Source organism: Oryzias latipes, chromosome 1 (genome assembly GCF_002234675.1).
Source record: "Oryzias latipes chromosome 1, ASM223467v1".
NCBI lineage: Eukaryota > Metazoa > Chordata > Actinopteri > Beloniformes > Adrianichthyidae > Oryzias > Oryzias latipes.
Window position 1 is genome coordinate 25,886,861 of NC_019859.2, and position 14,641 is coordinate 25,901,501.

At 38.6% G+C, this 14,641-nt stretch overlaps 1 protein-coding gene across 1 annotated transcript in view; it reads left to right on the forward strand.

Annotated features, from left to right (window-relative positions):
* Positions 1–14,641, forward strand: part of LOC110013491 (voltage-dependent T-type calcium channel subunit alpha-1I-like) — a 435,381-nt gene that overhangs the window by 371,894 nt on the left and 48,846 nt on the right. Inside the window, exon 37 of the mRNA XM_023954667.1 lies at positions 9,342–9,482. Coding sequence (XP_023810435.1) covers positions 9,342–9,482 — 141 coding nt within the window. The remainder of the gene's footprint in view (positions 1–9,341; positions 9,483–14,641) is intronic.

The window sequence follows — 14,641 nt, forward strand, 5'->3', positions numbered from 1 at the left end:
TTATATAGCGCCTTTCTTCCTACAAGGACAAAGCGCTTTACAGTCACAGACCCATTCACCCAGTCACACACACATTCACTCACACATTCAGACACTGGTGGCGGCTCCACTGCCAAACACAGGCGCCCGCCTACCACCAGAGGCAAGGTGGGGTTCAGTGTCTTGCCCAAGGACACTTCGACTCATGGGCGTGCAAGGCGGGAATCGAACATGCAATCTTACGATCATGGGTCGACCGCCCTACCGCTGCACCACGGCCGCCATAGAACCCCTGTAATGCATAATGAAAAGATCATAGAAACTATTATGGAACCCCTGTTCACCTCAACACTGCCTAAATGATTATGATGCCAATGATGTCTTTTTCCCAATGAAATGCTAAATGATTTTTATGGCAAGTGATGCCACTATAATTTGTTTTTAGGGTAAATCTGAGAACCTTAACTGTTGAAAAAGACTGTACCACTTAATGTGGGTGATAAAAAAATGTTGGTGGTATTCCCTGTTTTAGAAGGTACATGCATTGTGCACAATTTGCAGTGCACATCACTCTGTTTCTTGTCCCCTGGTTTTTCCCCTGGTTCCATTCGTTTGTATACATCATATTTAATCTAGAAACCAACATCTGCTTGTATATTGGGCAACTGAACTCCATGAAGAAGAAAGCCTTTATTATCATTGTTACACAAGAATCAGAATCAGAATCAGAAATACTTTATTGATCCCACATGTGGGAAATTTGTTCGTTACCATAACAACTGACAGGGGAAAAAAAGACTAAGAATAATATAAAATAAAAATTAAAAACAAGAACAAGGAAAATGTGGTATAATTTAAAAAGCTATTTGCAAAACAGTGCAGGTAAAGAGATGTGCAAAAGAAATGTGCAAAATACAGAAGAAGAGAAAAAAAGAAAAGAAACTTGTGACAACGAAATTCCGGTGCTCTCCAGCTGCTTAAACAATATAAATAAGTAATATACTAAAGAACAATAAAGAATTTGTTTAACTGAGAAATATACATATGTACATAGCTACATAACTTTCTATATTGCACTATATTGCACATTTATTTTGGCTGTAGATTCAGCAATGGCTGTCTCAATCTCAAGTTGTTCTCTTTTTGTCTTTAATTTGCACTCTTTGATCTCCAGTGCCTGTCTCTGTTTTAGTGATGCTGCACATGCAAGCAAAGCCACCTGTTCTGCTTGAGCCTTGTGACATGCAGATGATAATGATAACACTCGAGAGGATCTTGATGAACAACCACTGATAACTTATCCACGGACACAGGAAATTGATTTCCTTTTTACATTTGAATCAGTTACTGGAACACTATCGTCTGGACTCACATCTTCTTGATAATTTTGTTAAGTGAACCTTTTCCATTTTTCAGCTTCAGCTAATAGATCACAAACTTGCTTCTGTTTTGGCTAGAACCAAAACTCTTGGTCTGAGTCCTTTTCATCATCAGGTAAAAACTTGAGAACTTGGTCATTTGCATGAATAAATTAGTTCAATAGTTTTGAGCACTCATTTAAATGTTCTTCTACAAGTTTTAAGTTCTCATCATTTTTTTTGAACACACTTTATTCAAGTATGCAGATCAATTATTGACTTTTACAGCATAACGAAATGAACGAAGAACAATTGGCTTCTTAGCAAAAATGAAGGTATCAACAGGAGTATTTCAAAGTTAGTTTCGCAGGGCTCAGAAAACATTACCATAAAAATAAATAAACAATGAGACCATAATTGACAAAGAAATATTACATTGTACACTGATTATGAGTGGAAAAGCCCATAAAGGTAAACAAAACTGTCCCATTGCAAAAAACACTCTTTGCAAAAATGTATCCATCTGGCCATTCAAAGTGTTCAGTCACAGGAGTCCATAAGTCATAAAACATCTCTGACCTCAAATTAAGTTTAGCTGTTATTTTTTCCATCAAATAAACTTTCCTCAAAGCCTCCAGCCACTGTTCAAGAGTCGGGGGTGAGGTTTTAATCCAAGATCTGGTAATCATCTTTTTTGCCATCAGTAGAAGAATTTGTATAGGTTTAACTTTTTTCTTCTCTATGCCTTCTTCTGGAAGGATGCCTATTATAAAGTAAAGTGAATTTAATGACAAGTTGACCTGTGTTATAACTTTAATAATGTTTTGAATTCCTTGCCAATATGGTATCAGAACAGGGCAGTCCCAAAAAATATGTGTGTGATCTCCAATTTTATTGCATTTCCTCCAACATGACTCAGATTTATTTTTGTCATATTTAGATATGGTGTACGGTGTCTTGAAAAATCTCATCATAATCTTCCAGTTGAACTCATTCCATGTATTCTTTGATCCTGGTTTATGGAATTACATATCTGCCATAAACTAAAAGGGCGTAAAGACAACTAAGCGGGCGTATTTAGGAACTGAGTGAGTGAACCTTAAAACCGCGCAGGCGCAATTGTATCTGAGAAGTGATCTTGCGCGGTGAATTCCTTTTTGCGCGCTCATGTGGATTTACGCTCAGTGTTAAGGGGGCGTTTTTGTCACTTTTGGGGCAGGAACCTTTCTGGTTGATCTGATTGGCTGAAATTTGCATGGCTTATCGGCGAGGCAGAGGGGCGGGACCTTCATTTTTCAGTGCAGGGGGGGGGGGGGTTAACAGGCGGCTCTTGAGCTGCATGTCGCTCTCTGCCTTTTATCATATTTTCTACATTCAGTACTTTCACAACCATAACGTGAAAGTCTTACATTTTCTCCAAAATGTACAGAGCGGCCCTAATGTGTTATTGCGTGAGCAGATATGTGAATAATGCAGAACAACTTCATTTTGGAAACCCTGGAAATGCAAAGAGACATGATTATGAGGCATAGTTTAAACTGCAAGCTATCAGCTACGCGGAGGAACACGGGAATAGAGCAGCTGCAGTTTGGTAAAATTAGATCTTCACAGATTCAGACTTCCTGCTTCAATAACTCTTCTGATAAACTTTCAAATGTGTCAGCAAGTATCTCAATCATTTTGTATTAACACAGAGAGTGAACCACAAATGCATTTCTGAAGAAAAAATATGTTTTTTTTCCCCCTTTTAATCAGAATTGTTTGTTTCAAGGTGTAAATGCAGACACGCAGCGAGCCGGCTGCCAAGGGACCGTCAACAAAGTGCAACCTCTGTGAAACACCATTCTGTAAAAATCAGTGAACTTTTAAAAAGTGAATTAATGTCTATATTTATATGAACTGGTAATGAAAACTCGTCAGCATAGTCATGCTACATTATTATTTATTATACTAAATTTTGTTAGAAAGTCAACCTCCATTTTATTTCTTATAGTTTTTAAAATTTAATAGAGATATGAATCATAACATAAATGCTCAATAGCTCTGAAGATACTAAAGCTTCTTTCACCAAACCTCCTGTACTGACTAATCATGACCTTATTGTCCTACTGCAATAAAGATTATGTCATAATTCACGTTGTTTATTGTTAGGAATTTTTCATATTTAAATATTGATCAGATATGGTCAAAAATGCTCAATGGCTTTGAAGATGCTGTAGACACAAAACTTCCTGTACTGACTAATCATGACCTTATTTTCCTACTAAAATAAAGATTATGCAAAAAAAAATTCTGGCACCTTCAGAGCTATTCAGGATTTTTGACCAAATCTGATCCATTTGTAAATATGAAAAATTCCTATAAATAATCAAAGTCTTTATTTTAGTATGACAATAAGGTCATCTCAAGTTAATGATAACTTTAGTCATGATTCATATTTATTAAAATGTGAAAAAGTATATGAAACAAGATAAAATAAAGATTGACTTTCCTACAAAGTATGTATTGTAACAAGAATATGCTTTATAATAATTTTATGATTTTTTTGTAAGATTATTGATTTTTACACTGTGGTGTTTCACAGTTCACAGAGGTTGCACTTTTTTGACGCTCCTTTGGCAGCCGGCTGCTGCATTTCTGCATTCAGAGCTTAAAGCGAACAATTCTGATTAAAAGGCAAAAAAACGATCTTTTTTCTTCAGAAATGCATTTGTGGTTCACACTCTGTGTTAATACGAAAGTATTGAGATACTTGCTGACATATTTGAACGTTTATCAGAAGAGTTATTGAAGCAGGAAGTCTGAATCTGTGAAGATCTTTCTAACGTATCGAACCTCAGCTGCCAGAGAATTTAAAATGATGAATCTATTGTTCACAAGTGAGAACGCTGGAAAACCAACTCCGACAAGTCAAGAAGACGCAGCAGCAGCTGAGTTTCCGCGGAAAAGGAAAGGCCTGTGTCGGAAGATCGATTCGAGGCTCAGCGCTGCTACTTCCAGCAGATGACCGTGAAAAGCTGTCCCTCCTCCCCCCTTACCGGGACGCAGCAACGGGCGAGTTACGCCACACTTTGGGACTGCAGGACTTAAACTTGGCCTAAGGTGTCTGCTTTCATTGTTCCTAGGAGCCGCATAGCAAAGAGACGGACTCTGATGCGGAAAGGGAAGCCGGCGTGTCTGATAGATGTAGCCCAGCTGTTTCAGATCCAGAAGATGAGGACTTTGATGGATTAGAAATGCTGATTGATGACTGAAAAAATAAATCACAACCAACTCAGTTTTGCGCTCGCTGCCTTTTTCAAACACACACCAGTGTGCATGTTTCACCGGTATGTGTGTTTACGTTAAATACAGAAAAAACATTAAACTGCAACGGCCCCGTTTAATCCAGTGCTGTTGTAAGGAGAGGAGGGGGTTATGAGAAATAATATGGCCTTAATTGTGTGTTTGTCTGGCAGGTCAGTGTGTGGTGTGGCTCTTTGACTATCACAGTTAGAAATGTCAGCTCTTTGTGTCAAACTTGTTTGTCCCCCCCCCCGTTATAGGCAATCATAGAAAAAAAACGCGGATGTAACGTGGATTAAAACATTAACCAACGACCCAAAACTAAGGTAAGAAATTGCAGCGGGTTTTTTTGTGCTGTAAGTTTTTCTCATGTGAAATTTACTGCATTTGTTACCGTTTTAATGCTTTAAATCCACATTACAGCCGCCGTTCCTTTTCTATTAAAGCCCCAAAATTAAAGTCCCGCCCCGCTGCTTGGCATGCAAATTTCAGCCAATCAGATCAACCAGAAAGGTTCCTGCCCCTAAGTGACAAACACACCCCTGAATACCGCCCCCAAGTGACAAAAACGCCCCCTTAACACTGAGAGTAAATCCAGGTGAAGGCGCAAAGGAGAATTGACCGAGCAGGATCACTGCTCAGTTAGGATTTCAGCCGTTCAGTTGTAAAATACGGGGTCGCTTGGTTAGAATTGCGCCATCACAGTTTTAAGGTTCACTCACTCAGTTTCTAAATACGCCCGCTCAGTTGTCTTTACGCCCTTTCAATTTTTGGCATTTATGTAATTCGATACTGGTTTGAAATTTTATGAACCCCCTCGCAGATTGCTTCCCACTTTTCATCCTCAATGACAATGTTTGCCTCCAATTACCATTTTCCTTTCAGATCTAATGAATTATCTGATAAGTGTGCCTGCAGACATTGGTACATATTTGATACTATCTTCTTCCTTGATTTATCAACAATGCTTTTGATCATTAACTGTTCGATATGAGTTGGTGGTTGTCTCAAAGCCTCCCATTCCCCACATGACCTTAAGTAGTCCCATATTTGCAAGTATCTGTAAAAATCCTTGGAATCTATACCGTATTTATCCTGTAATTGTTTGAAAGATTTTAAGATGTCCCCGTCAAATAATTGATGTATTGTTAATAAACCTTTTTTGCCCCAGTCCGAGAAACCAGGATCTATCTTGTTTGGCATAAACTCCACTATTTTGGAAATTTTGAGTACTCTTGAAGTAGTCAAGGGAGCGCCAATGTTTTTCCTCACGGTTGACCATACTCTCTGTGTACACAATATCAAATTGTTTTTTATTTTGAGGTCTCTCCATTTTTTCTGTCCCAAGAATGGTGCTGCTTCTATTGAAACTGAGGGGGAAACATAGTTTTCCAGTTTTATCCAATTTGTGTCTTCATCTTGGCTCACCCATTCAACCAGCCCTCTTAGTTGAGCCGCCCAATAATAAAACTTGAGATTTGGCAATCCTAAACTGCCATCCCTCTTAGAACTACATAATAATTTCTTCCGAATTCTAGGCTTTTTATTTTGCCACACAAAGGTGGAGATCATCTTATTTAATATTTTAAAAGTGGAGGATGGGATCCATATGGGAAGAGCTTGAAAAAGATATAACAGGCGAGGGAGAACATTCATTTTGACCGTTTCTATTCGACCTACTAGGGACACCCAGTGAGGGTCCTTAGGCAAGACCCTTAACGCTACTGCCTCCCGAGCGCGGTTTCGGAAAGAATTTCCCTTCGTGGGATAAAATACAGTGTATATTTATTTCTTATTTCCCTGTCTGGTTCCTCTTCTGACTCTAAAATCTGCAGAAGTGTATCCATTCACACATACTTTTGAGATGGATTTTGATTGTATATATATATATATATATATATATATATATATATATATATATATATATATATATATATATATATATATATATATATATATATATGTGTGTGTGTGTGTAACACTTTTATCCATTTGATGAAATCCGAGTGGAATCCCATAGTCTCCAGCACGCGTTCAAGATACAGCCAATTAACCCTATCAAATGCTTTCTCGGCATCTAAGCTTACAAGCATTGACGGTTCTGATTTCTTTTTAGCTGCCTGCACGATATTCAGCGTTGTTCTTATATTATTTATTCCTAATCTACCGGGTATGAATCCTCTTTGATCCTGTTTAATTAAATTCCTTATATTTTTCTGAATTCTCTTAGCCAATATTGCTGTCAAAATTTTCATGTCACAGCAAAGCAAACTTATGGGTCTGTGTGAGGCACAGCTTGCAGGATCTTTACCTTCTTTGTGTATTACTGATATTATTGCTTGAGACCAGGATTTAGGTGGGTCATTTTCCTTTAACGTATGATTAAAAACTTTTTGTAAAAGAGGCAAGATTTCATCTTTAAAACACTTATAAAATTCACCTGGATACCCGTCTATCCCTGGAGACTTATTGTTTTTCAGGTTTTTAATTGTATTTTCTATTTCTATCTTTGTAATTGGCTCTATTAAAATTTCAGCTTGTGTTTTAGTTAATTTGGGCATCTTAATTTTTTCTAGAAAGACTTTGATCTTTTCTTCTCTATTTGCAATGTCCGTTGAGTCCTACAATTTTTCATAATAAGCAGAAAAGGCTTCCGCCACATCTTTTGGGTGGGATACTACTTTCTTTGAGGAAGGATTAATTATTTTTGCTACGCTTCAATTGGCTTGGGCTTTGTGTAATTGGAATGCCAATAATCTGCTAGCCCTGTTTCCTGATTCATAATATCTCTGATTAGCAAATCGTAAGGCTCCCTCTGCTTTATTGGTTAATAAATCGTTATATGCCTGTCTACATTGGTTTAAAGATTTTAGGGTGTTTTTATCATTTGTTTGTTGATGTTCTCTTTGCAAATCCATTATATCTTTCTCTAGTTTCTTTTGTTTTTTTCCCTATCTTTTTTTATTTTAGATGAGATCGCTATAATCTTACCCCTCAGCACTGCCTTTGCGGCTTCCCATAATATAGTGAGCGAGGTTTCTCCATTATCATTATTTTCCAAATAGTTTTTCCATTCTTGTTTAATGTAGTTGACCACCTCCGGATTGCTTAAAAGAGAAACATTTAATCTCCATTGTCTGATTTCACTCAGTTCTCATAATTTTTCATTAACTCTGCAATCTTATTTGTTTTTGATGTCAATTGAGACAGTTTTCCTCTTCTTGCACCAATGCACCTAGTAATTTGCCCCTCCAGTCCTTTTTCTGTGTATCGTTGCTCCCTCTTGTGGCTACTTCTGCTACTGCAGCTCCTTGTTCTTGCATGTGAAACGTGACTGCTGTCCTACATGACAATGAACTCTTTCAGCTTTTCTTCAGCAGCTTGAGAAAAATGGTCAATGACACAAAACTCATCGAGCTTTCATAAAATGTCATCTTATGAAGACAATTTTAACTTCCACTTTAGACACACACACTGCATGTTAGCAGCACACACACAGCAAATACCCACAACACACATAGGGACCCCGGAGTGGGGGGGCTCTGTGGCTTGGCAGCGGTGGGGCCCCCCACACTGTAGACCTCCTATTTTACCTGCAGCACACACACAGCACACCCACACCTCCATACATAGGTGGGGTCGGGGGGGGCGGCCGGTCTTCACCCGCCTGGTCCTCTCAGGGCGGCCGGGCTTGTGGGTATCCTGTCGGCTGCGGTAATTGGTCGGGCGTGCGGCGCTGGGGGGTCGGTCGGCCGGTGGGGGTTACTGCGTGGCGCGGGGGTTGGGGGGTAACCAGAAGATTGTGAGTATGTGTGCGAAGTGCATGGGTGGGACGGACCTAGGGGCTGGCTCGCTGGGATCCTCTGGGTCTCTCCCTCCACATCACAGAGGGGGTTGGGGAGGGGGGCTTAGATAATATGGCGGGGGAGGAGGGTTGTAGAGGGTAGGGTTACGGGGGGGGCTGTGGGTGCGCGGCGATCTCTGGGATGCTCGGGCCGGGTGCCGAGGCTGGCTCGTGGAGGCGGACGCCGGTTGGGTGGTCCACTAATCTTAGCGTTAGAATTTCCCCGTTGATGTAATATTTGTCTTTCCAGCAGATCTGGTATAATTGTTACAGCTTAAAATAATAACTTAATCAAATCAGTACTTGTGTCCCCCACCTTCTCACCTCTTCTCCTTTTACTCTCTTCCACCCCCCACCCCCCCCTCACATTCTTCCCCTCTCCCTCCCCACACACACTAAATGTAACAAATAAATAAAAAATAAGACAACAAAAAGGGGTTTATACAAATCTACACCCTGGTTTCTCGAAGCCATATAACCTCTTTTTGTGATAGTAAAACCTGTCCAACACAAAAAGCCTGTCCAGGTTACTGTGTCATCAGCCACATGATCTGATCGGGACATCCCTATTTCTTATTGACGGTTATCTTACCCCGAAAGCGAAGAGGTTTAATCACAGAAGCCCAAAACGTGCATACACACATTTACATAGACTTTTCATGAAAGTGCCCACTTGAACACACATGCTGAGACCATTGTGAACGTAACTTGAGTTGACATTAGCAAACTTTATCCTGGAGAAAGTTAACAATAAAGCTATAGAATGGCAACTAAAAAAAAAACAAAATGTGCAGTTAACTAACCAGATTTTTTTTAGTAGGCATTCTATAAATGTAACCCTAGAAGTCACTGCAGTAATATGTGTTTTGGCACAGGAGACCCAGTGGTTGGACAGCGTGTCTCTGCTGATTAAGGATTCACTGGAAGGAGAGATGATTGACAATCTCTCTGGCTCGGTCTTTCACCACTACTGCTCCTCTCCTGTATGTAAGGACTGCAAGAGTCACCCACAAGAGGTAAGTGCAGAGCATACAAATCACATATTTCCTTTTTCTCCCTACCTCTTTCTTTCTTTTCTTTTTTTTTCTTTTAAACCAGAAAAAGACAAGACTCTATTTTTTGTGCTAAATTGCTTTTAGTCAAGCAGTCATGTTGAGGAAGGATCCCTATCTTTTTCTCCCAAAAACAGTCTAGGTTGTGACTGAATTCCCTCACAACTCACTACTTATTGCAGTATATAGTGCAGTCGCCGTTTTGTAGATCTGTCTGAATCTACAACTCCAAAATCAAGTTCCCTAAAAATTCCCCACAAGGATCGATGCTCACTAGATTGATGACCACAATACATGAACAATGCATTGCATGAACACTTTTTGGGTGTGAAAAAATGTTTTGATATAATTTTTATCAACCATCCAAGTTTTCATCTTCAGAACACAGTGGATTCATAAATAGTCGTTGTAAAATGTTCATATTTAATAGGATTTCACTTGGAGAAATCAGGGAGGTTTAAAAAAAATAATGAGCATGGTGTCCGAATTGCTTTTATGGTACTGTATAGGTTTTTTTACTAGTTAGGGAATAAGGTGGGAATCTTGACATAGTCCATGTGTGCAGAATTTTCTTTTTATTATTATCATTATATCTCAGTGCTTTCAGTGGGCCGGTACTCACCGGTACTTGGTACCTTCTAAAAATAGCTCTTTGCTATGCTATGCAAATACTAGACTTGAAAATTTTAACTATGGCTACATTCACACTGCAGGGCTTAATGCTCAATTCGGATTTTTTGAAAAAATCCAATTTTTTTGCAAGACCGTTAACATTTCCAAGTAAATCCGAACTTTTGTGATCTCCAGTGTGACCATGAAACGACCCAGAATTGACCGCATGCGCAGAATAGTACTCCACGGTGAATGACGTCACTCGTTGTTTGCGGACGTGGATGTCAACAACAGTGTTGTCAACAGCGGAGCTCTTTTTGCAGTATTAAATTTATTTTTGCAAAGGAGCCAGCAAAATTACAATTTTCTCATTTTAAGAAGGCATTGGAGCCAGGATCGTCTGTACCCACTGTTGTGTAATAGGGATGTTTATGTGTTGGGGCCGCGCGCGGAGAAGAGCACGTGCAGCGAGGTAGAGAATGGGGGGGGGGGGGGGCAGTGTGGGGCCGTATTCATGTTGTGTGTTACGGAGGAAAGAGAACGGTAATAAAAGAAGGTTTCCCCCAGGATAAATGCTATGGACTCTTTATTAACCCGTTCTGGAGAATACTGGATAATCTAAGGATCAGAACAGGGAGGAGGAGGAGGATCCGCCTTGGGTCCCCCGCGCTTCTGACCACGGTCGGAAAGGGAAGAAAGAAAAAAAAGTCATTGCGGGAAATGTTCAACACCACGCTCGGCCATTCAGCTGGAAACGTTTTCAAAAACAGCCCGGTTGCGATTAGAGCCCTGGGGTTGGCCTGAACGTGCTGTTTCAGTGGGAACGAAATATTATACAACCCATTACTACAAAACACAGTAAAAATTAAAAATTGCTTCACCCAGAATTGTAAGTTTAGTACTGTAATGTTTATTTAGGCATTACTTTAGTTAAACTATGATCATAAGACGTAATTGAAAGATCAACTCAGATGATCAAGCAAAACAACAATCACTATTTCTGCAGTGTTTGTGCAGCATTTAGGCTGATAGATTTAAGCGTTTAAGTCAGGAACATTTCAATCTGTGTGTAACAGTATTATAGTGTTTCAGGTTTTGTTTTGTTTTTTACGTCACAATGTTATGTAAGGTGTTAACCACGGAGCCCACATTACGATATTAAAATATATCTTGTTCCCACAGATTAATATCTTGTTCCCTCAGATTAATATCTTGTTCGTACGAAATACTATTCCGTTCCCACAAGATACTATTCCGTTCCCATAAAATACTATCCCGTTCCCTCGAAATGATTAACTCGTGCGAAAGCAATAATTCGTCATAAGTCATTCACGCGGATATGCTCTCTGTACACCGGCAAAAGCCGCTTTCAGCAGTAACTTCCGTGTCTCTGTGACCCACATCATTGGCCAATCACCGTGTCCCTGTAACCAAGGTGTAACAACAAGACCAATGATTGGCCGCAAAGCATGCTGGGAAACGTGACGTACTGCTATTGTTTTATGCTACGAGCTAATGGTAAGTGCATTAACAGATCGACCATTCTTGCTTTTATTTTTACCCCTATTCAATGCTCACAGAGACACGGAGGTAGCGGCAGGAAGCCGCTTTTGCAGCAAGATGACGGAGGGCATAGTTTGATAATTACCTGCAAAGATTGATGAAGTTAGCTGTTAACTCCTTCACTTCAGAGAGCTGACTAGCATCCGATGCTCCAGCAGCTCCGGTGCTAATGCGCTGCTCGTCTCCACCGGGAAACAGTGCTACACGCAGAATCTCAGAGAAAAAAAGAAAAAAAAAAGAATCTTACACTGACCAACTACGTACATAGTTTGGTTTGTATTTCAGTGAGAATACGACAGCAGCCGCTCTCTACTTCTGAATCTTGCGTTGATAAGTCCGAGGTGGATGACTGAAAGCAGTGGAATGTGCGGATTGATTTAGCATGAATAAAGTAGTGCAGATAAAGTAATTATATGTCTATTTAATGTTTATCTTTGACATAAATAGTTACTAATGTAATTATCAAAAGATTTAACAAGAAAATGTCTTTAAATGAAATGAGTTTAGACAGAAAAATAAAAAGTGTAGTTGCGCTTTTCCCCAAAACAAGTTCTCACGCGATGTTAACCAATTCCACACATTACATAAAATGTCTTTAAAAATGTTGTTACATCAAATATAAAAGACAAGACAATAAAAAAGAAAGCTGATCCAAACGGGACAATCATTTTATTTACCCATTTGGAAAATAAAATGCAAATTTACTGCAATACTTGCCAAGAACCGATTTAAGAATGAAATGATACTCACCTTGTTTTTAGTTCTTCTGTACATGTTTAAAAAAAGTGGGGCACTTGAAATTTATTTATATTACCACAAGTCAAATTTCTTTTAGAGTCAGTTATTACATAAATTTAAGTTTGAATAACACAGAATAAAATGTTGGCATAAATAGTGGCATTATTGAGTCAATGCTCCTTATCAAAGCAAAGTTAATAACTTAAGATGCTGATCCAAATCAACAAATTAGCTTTTTTATGTTGGAATCACACATTTAAATAAGTATTGGTAAAAGGCTCGATGAATTCTATTTTAGAATGCAGGTGTGACAGCACTCATAAGTCTTTTTATATTTTTGCACTAATTCAATAGATTACAGAAAGTGTAAGCCTGAAGCTTTAATTCTTAGATAAAAATGCAGAGCTTTGAAGAATTTTTAAAGTGTTGTTGAAACACAATGCAAATGCCATCTCTTTTCCTGTCTGAGATTTCCCAATATAGACACTTTGGCTCGTAACTGAAGAAAAAAAATTTTGGTTTAATAAAAAATTTTTTAAAAAAGGGTTCACCGTCTCTGTTAACAAACTATATTGCTTGAAGATTCAAAGGCTACCTGACATGAACTATATAATTAACTGTCAAGACAAAACCGAATACATTAATTTTATGGAAAATGTTATCAATAAAAAAACAATTATACATTTTACCATCATAGCAGAAGTATTATATTCAATAGAGGATTCATTTCAAAGATCTTTTTTTTCTCAGTGCAATTATTTGTGAATTTATTGAATCTTTATGCACATATTCCTAAAAAGGTGAATATCATTGAAAAGTGTATTCATTTCCATAATTTTATTTAAAAAAAAAGAAAAAAAACTTTCATTTAATATAGATTCAGGGCACAATGCTTGACTTGTTTCAAGTTTTTGTTTGTTTATTTCTACTTAAATTGGGGTTTCAGGGGGATATTCCAGGAAGCATGTTTAAACTAGCCTGACTTTAAGCCTGAACTGAAATCTGCCTGAACTTGCTTACTCTGGGTATGTCGGTTCCAAAAGACCGGATATGAGTTGGCGTATTTACGCTCGACTTGGTAACCCTGGGTTAATGCACGTGCACAGCAGGTACATAAAGACATTCTCAATAGATCGCCGATTTCTGGAGTCACCATGGAAATGCGTGTTGAAAAAAATAAAGTGCTATACTTCAGTGAGACAGAGTCTGAGATTTAAATGACGGTGTATAAAGATTACACGTCCATCAAAAAAGTAACACGGCTGCATCATCAAAAAAAAGAGTTTCTGCTTGGAGAAAAACAACAAAGTAAACGCACGAGTTTCTGATCTTGTTTCCATTTTCCTTGTGACGCATATATATATAACGTATCCAATTTTGGCAACTTAAATGAATTACTTCTATTGGTAACAAATAATTTAGTTACATTTATTCAACCTAATTTTTTTATAGCACCCCTACAAGTTCTTCCTGTGACTACAATGATGGAAGAAATGCATTTAAGAATTTTCCATCATTGTAGTCACAGGAAGAACTTGTAGGGGTGCTATAAAAACTCATCATCCTCTCCTTCACTCTCACTCATGGTGCAGAGACGTAAGCATAGCAGGACAAAATAACTCGGCAAAACACAGTAAAACAGCTAAACGACTAAACACATTTTGTCAAAAACCCACAGTTAAACCCAAATCCGTCCAGACAGGCAAAGGGAATGATATCCCAGAATCCCTTGCGGTGCCGCTCTAACAGCAGCACCCAAGTTAAACCTACTTAATTGAATTAATTTGAATGAAAGGAAAATAATTGTCTGAAAACTACGTGTTATTTTTAAGGTGACCTAACAAAAAAAATGATTGATCTTAACTGAAGCAAATAATTAAGTTAGATCAAAGTAAAAAAGTTTATTTTTCCAACGTCCATACGTGGTCTTATCACCCTCTCATGGTGGAAAAAGTATTATCTGAGCTTTTTCATCCACTAAATCATCTTCAAATGGACACGCCATGCTGCTTCACCTCTCTGAAAACAAACTATGCTTCAACTAAACCTGCTCCGGACCAGGTTATGTTCCGAGCATGAGTTGCCGTGGCAACTTGACCTACCCTGAAACATACCTCCATTTCTGGAACCGAAAGCTGAGGTTATCAACTTCCTTAGCCTCAAAGTTATCGTGGGAGCTAGCATAACCTGCTTTCTGGAATACCCCCCAG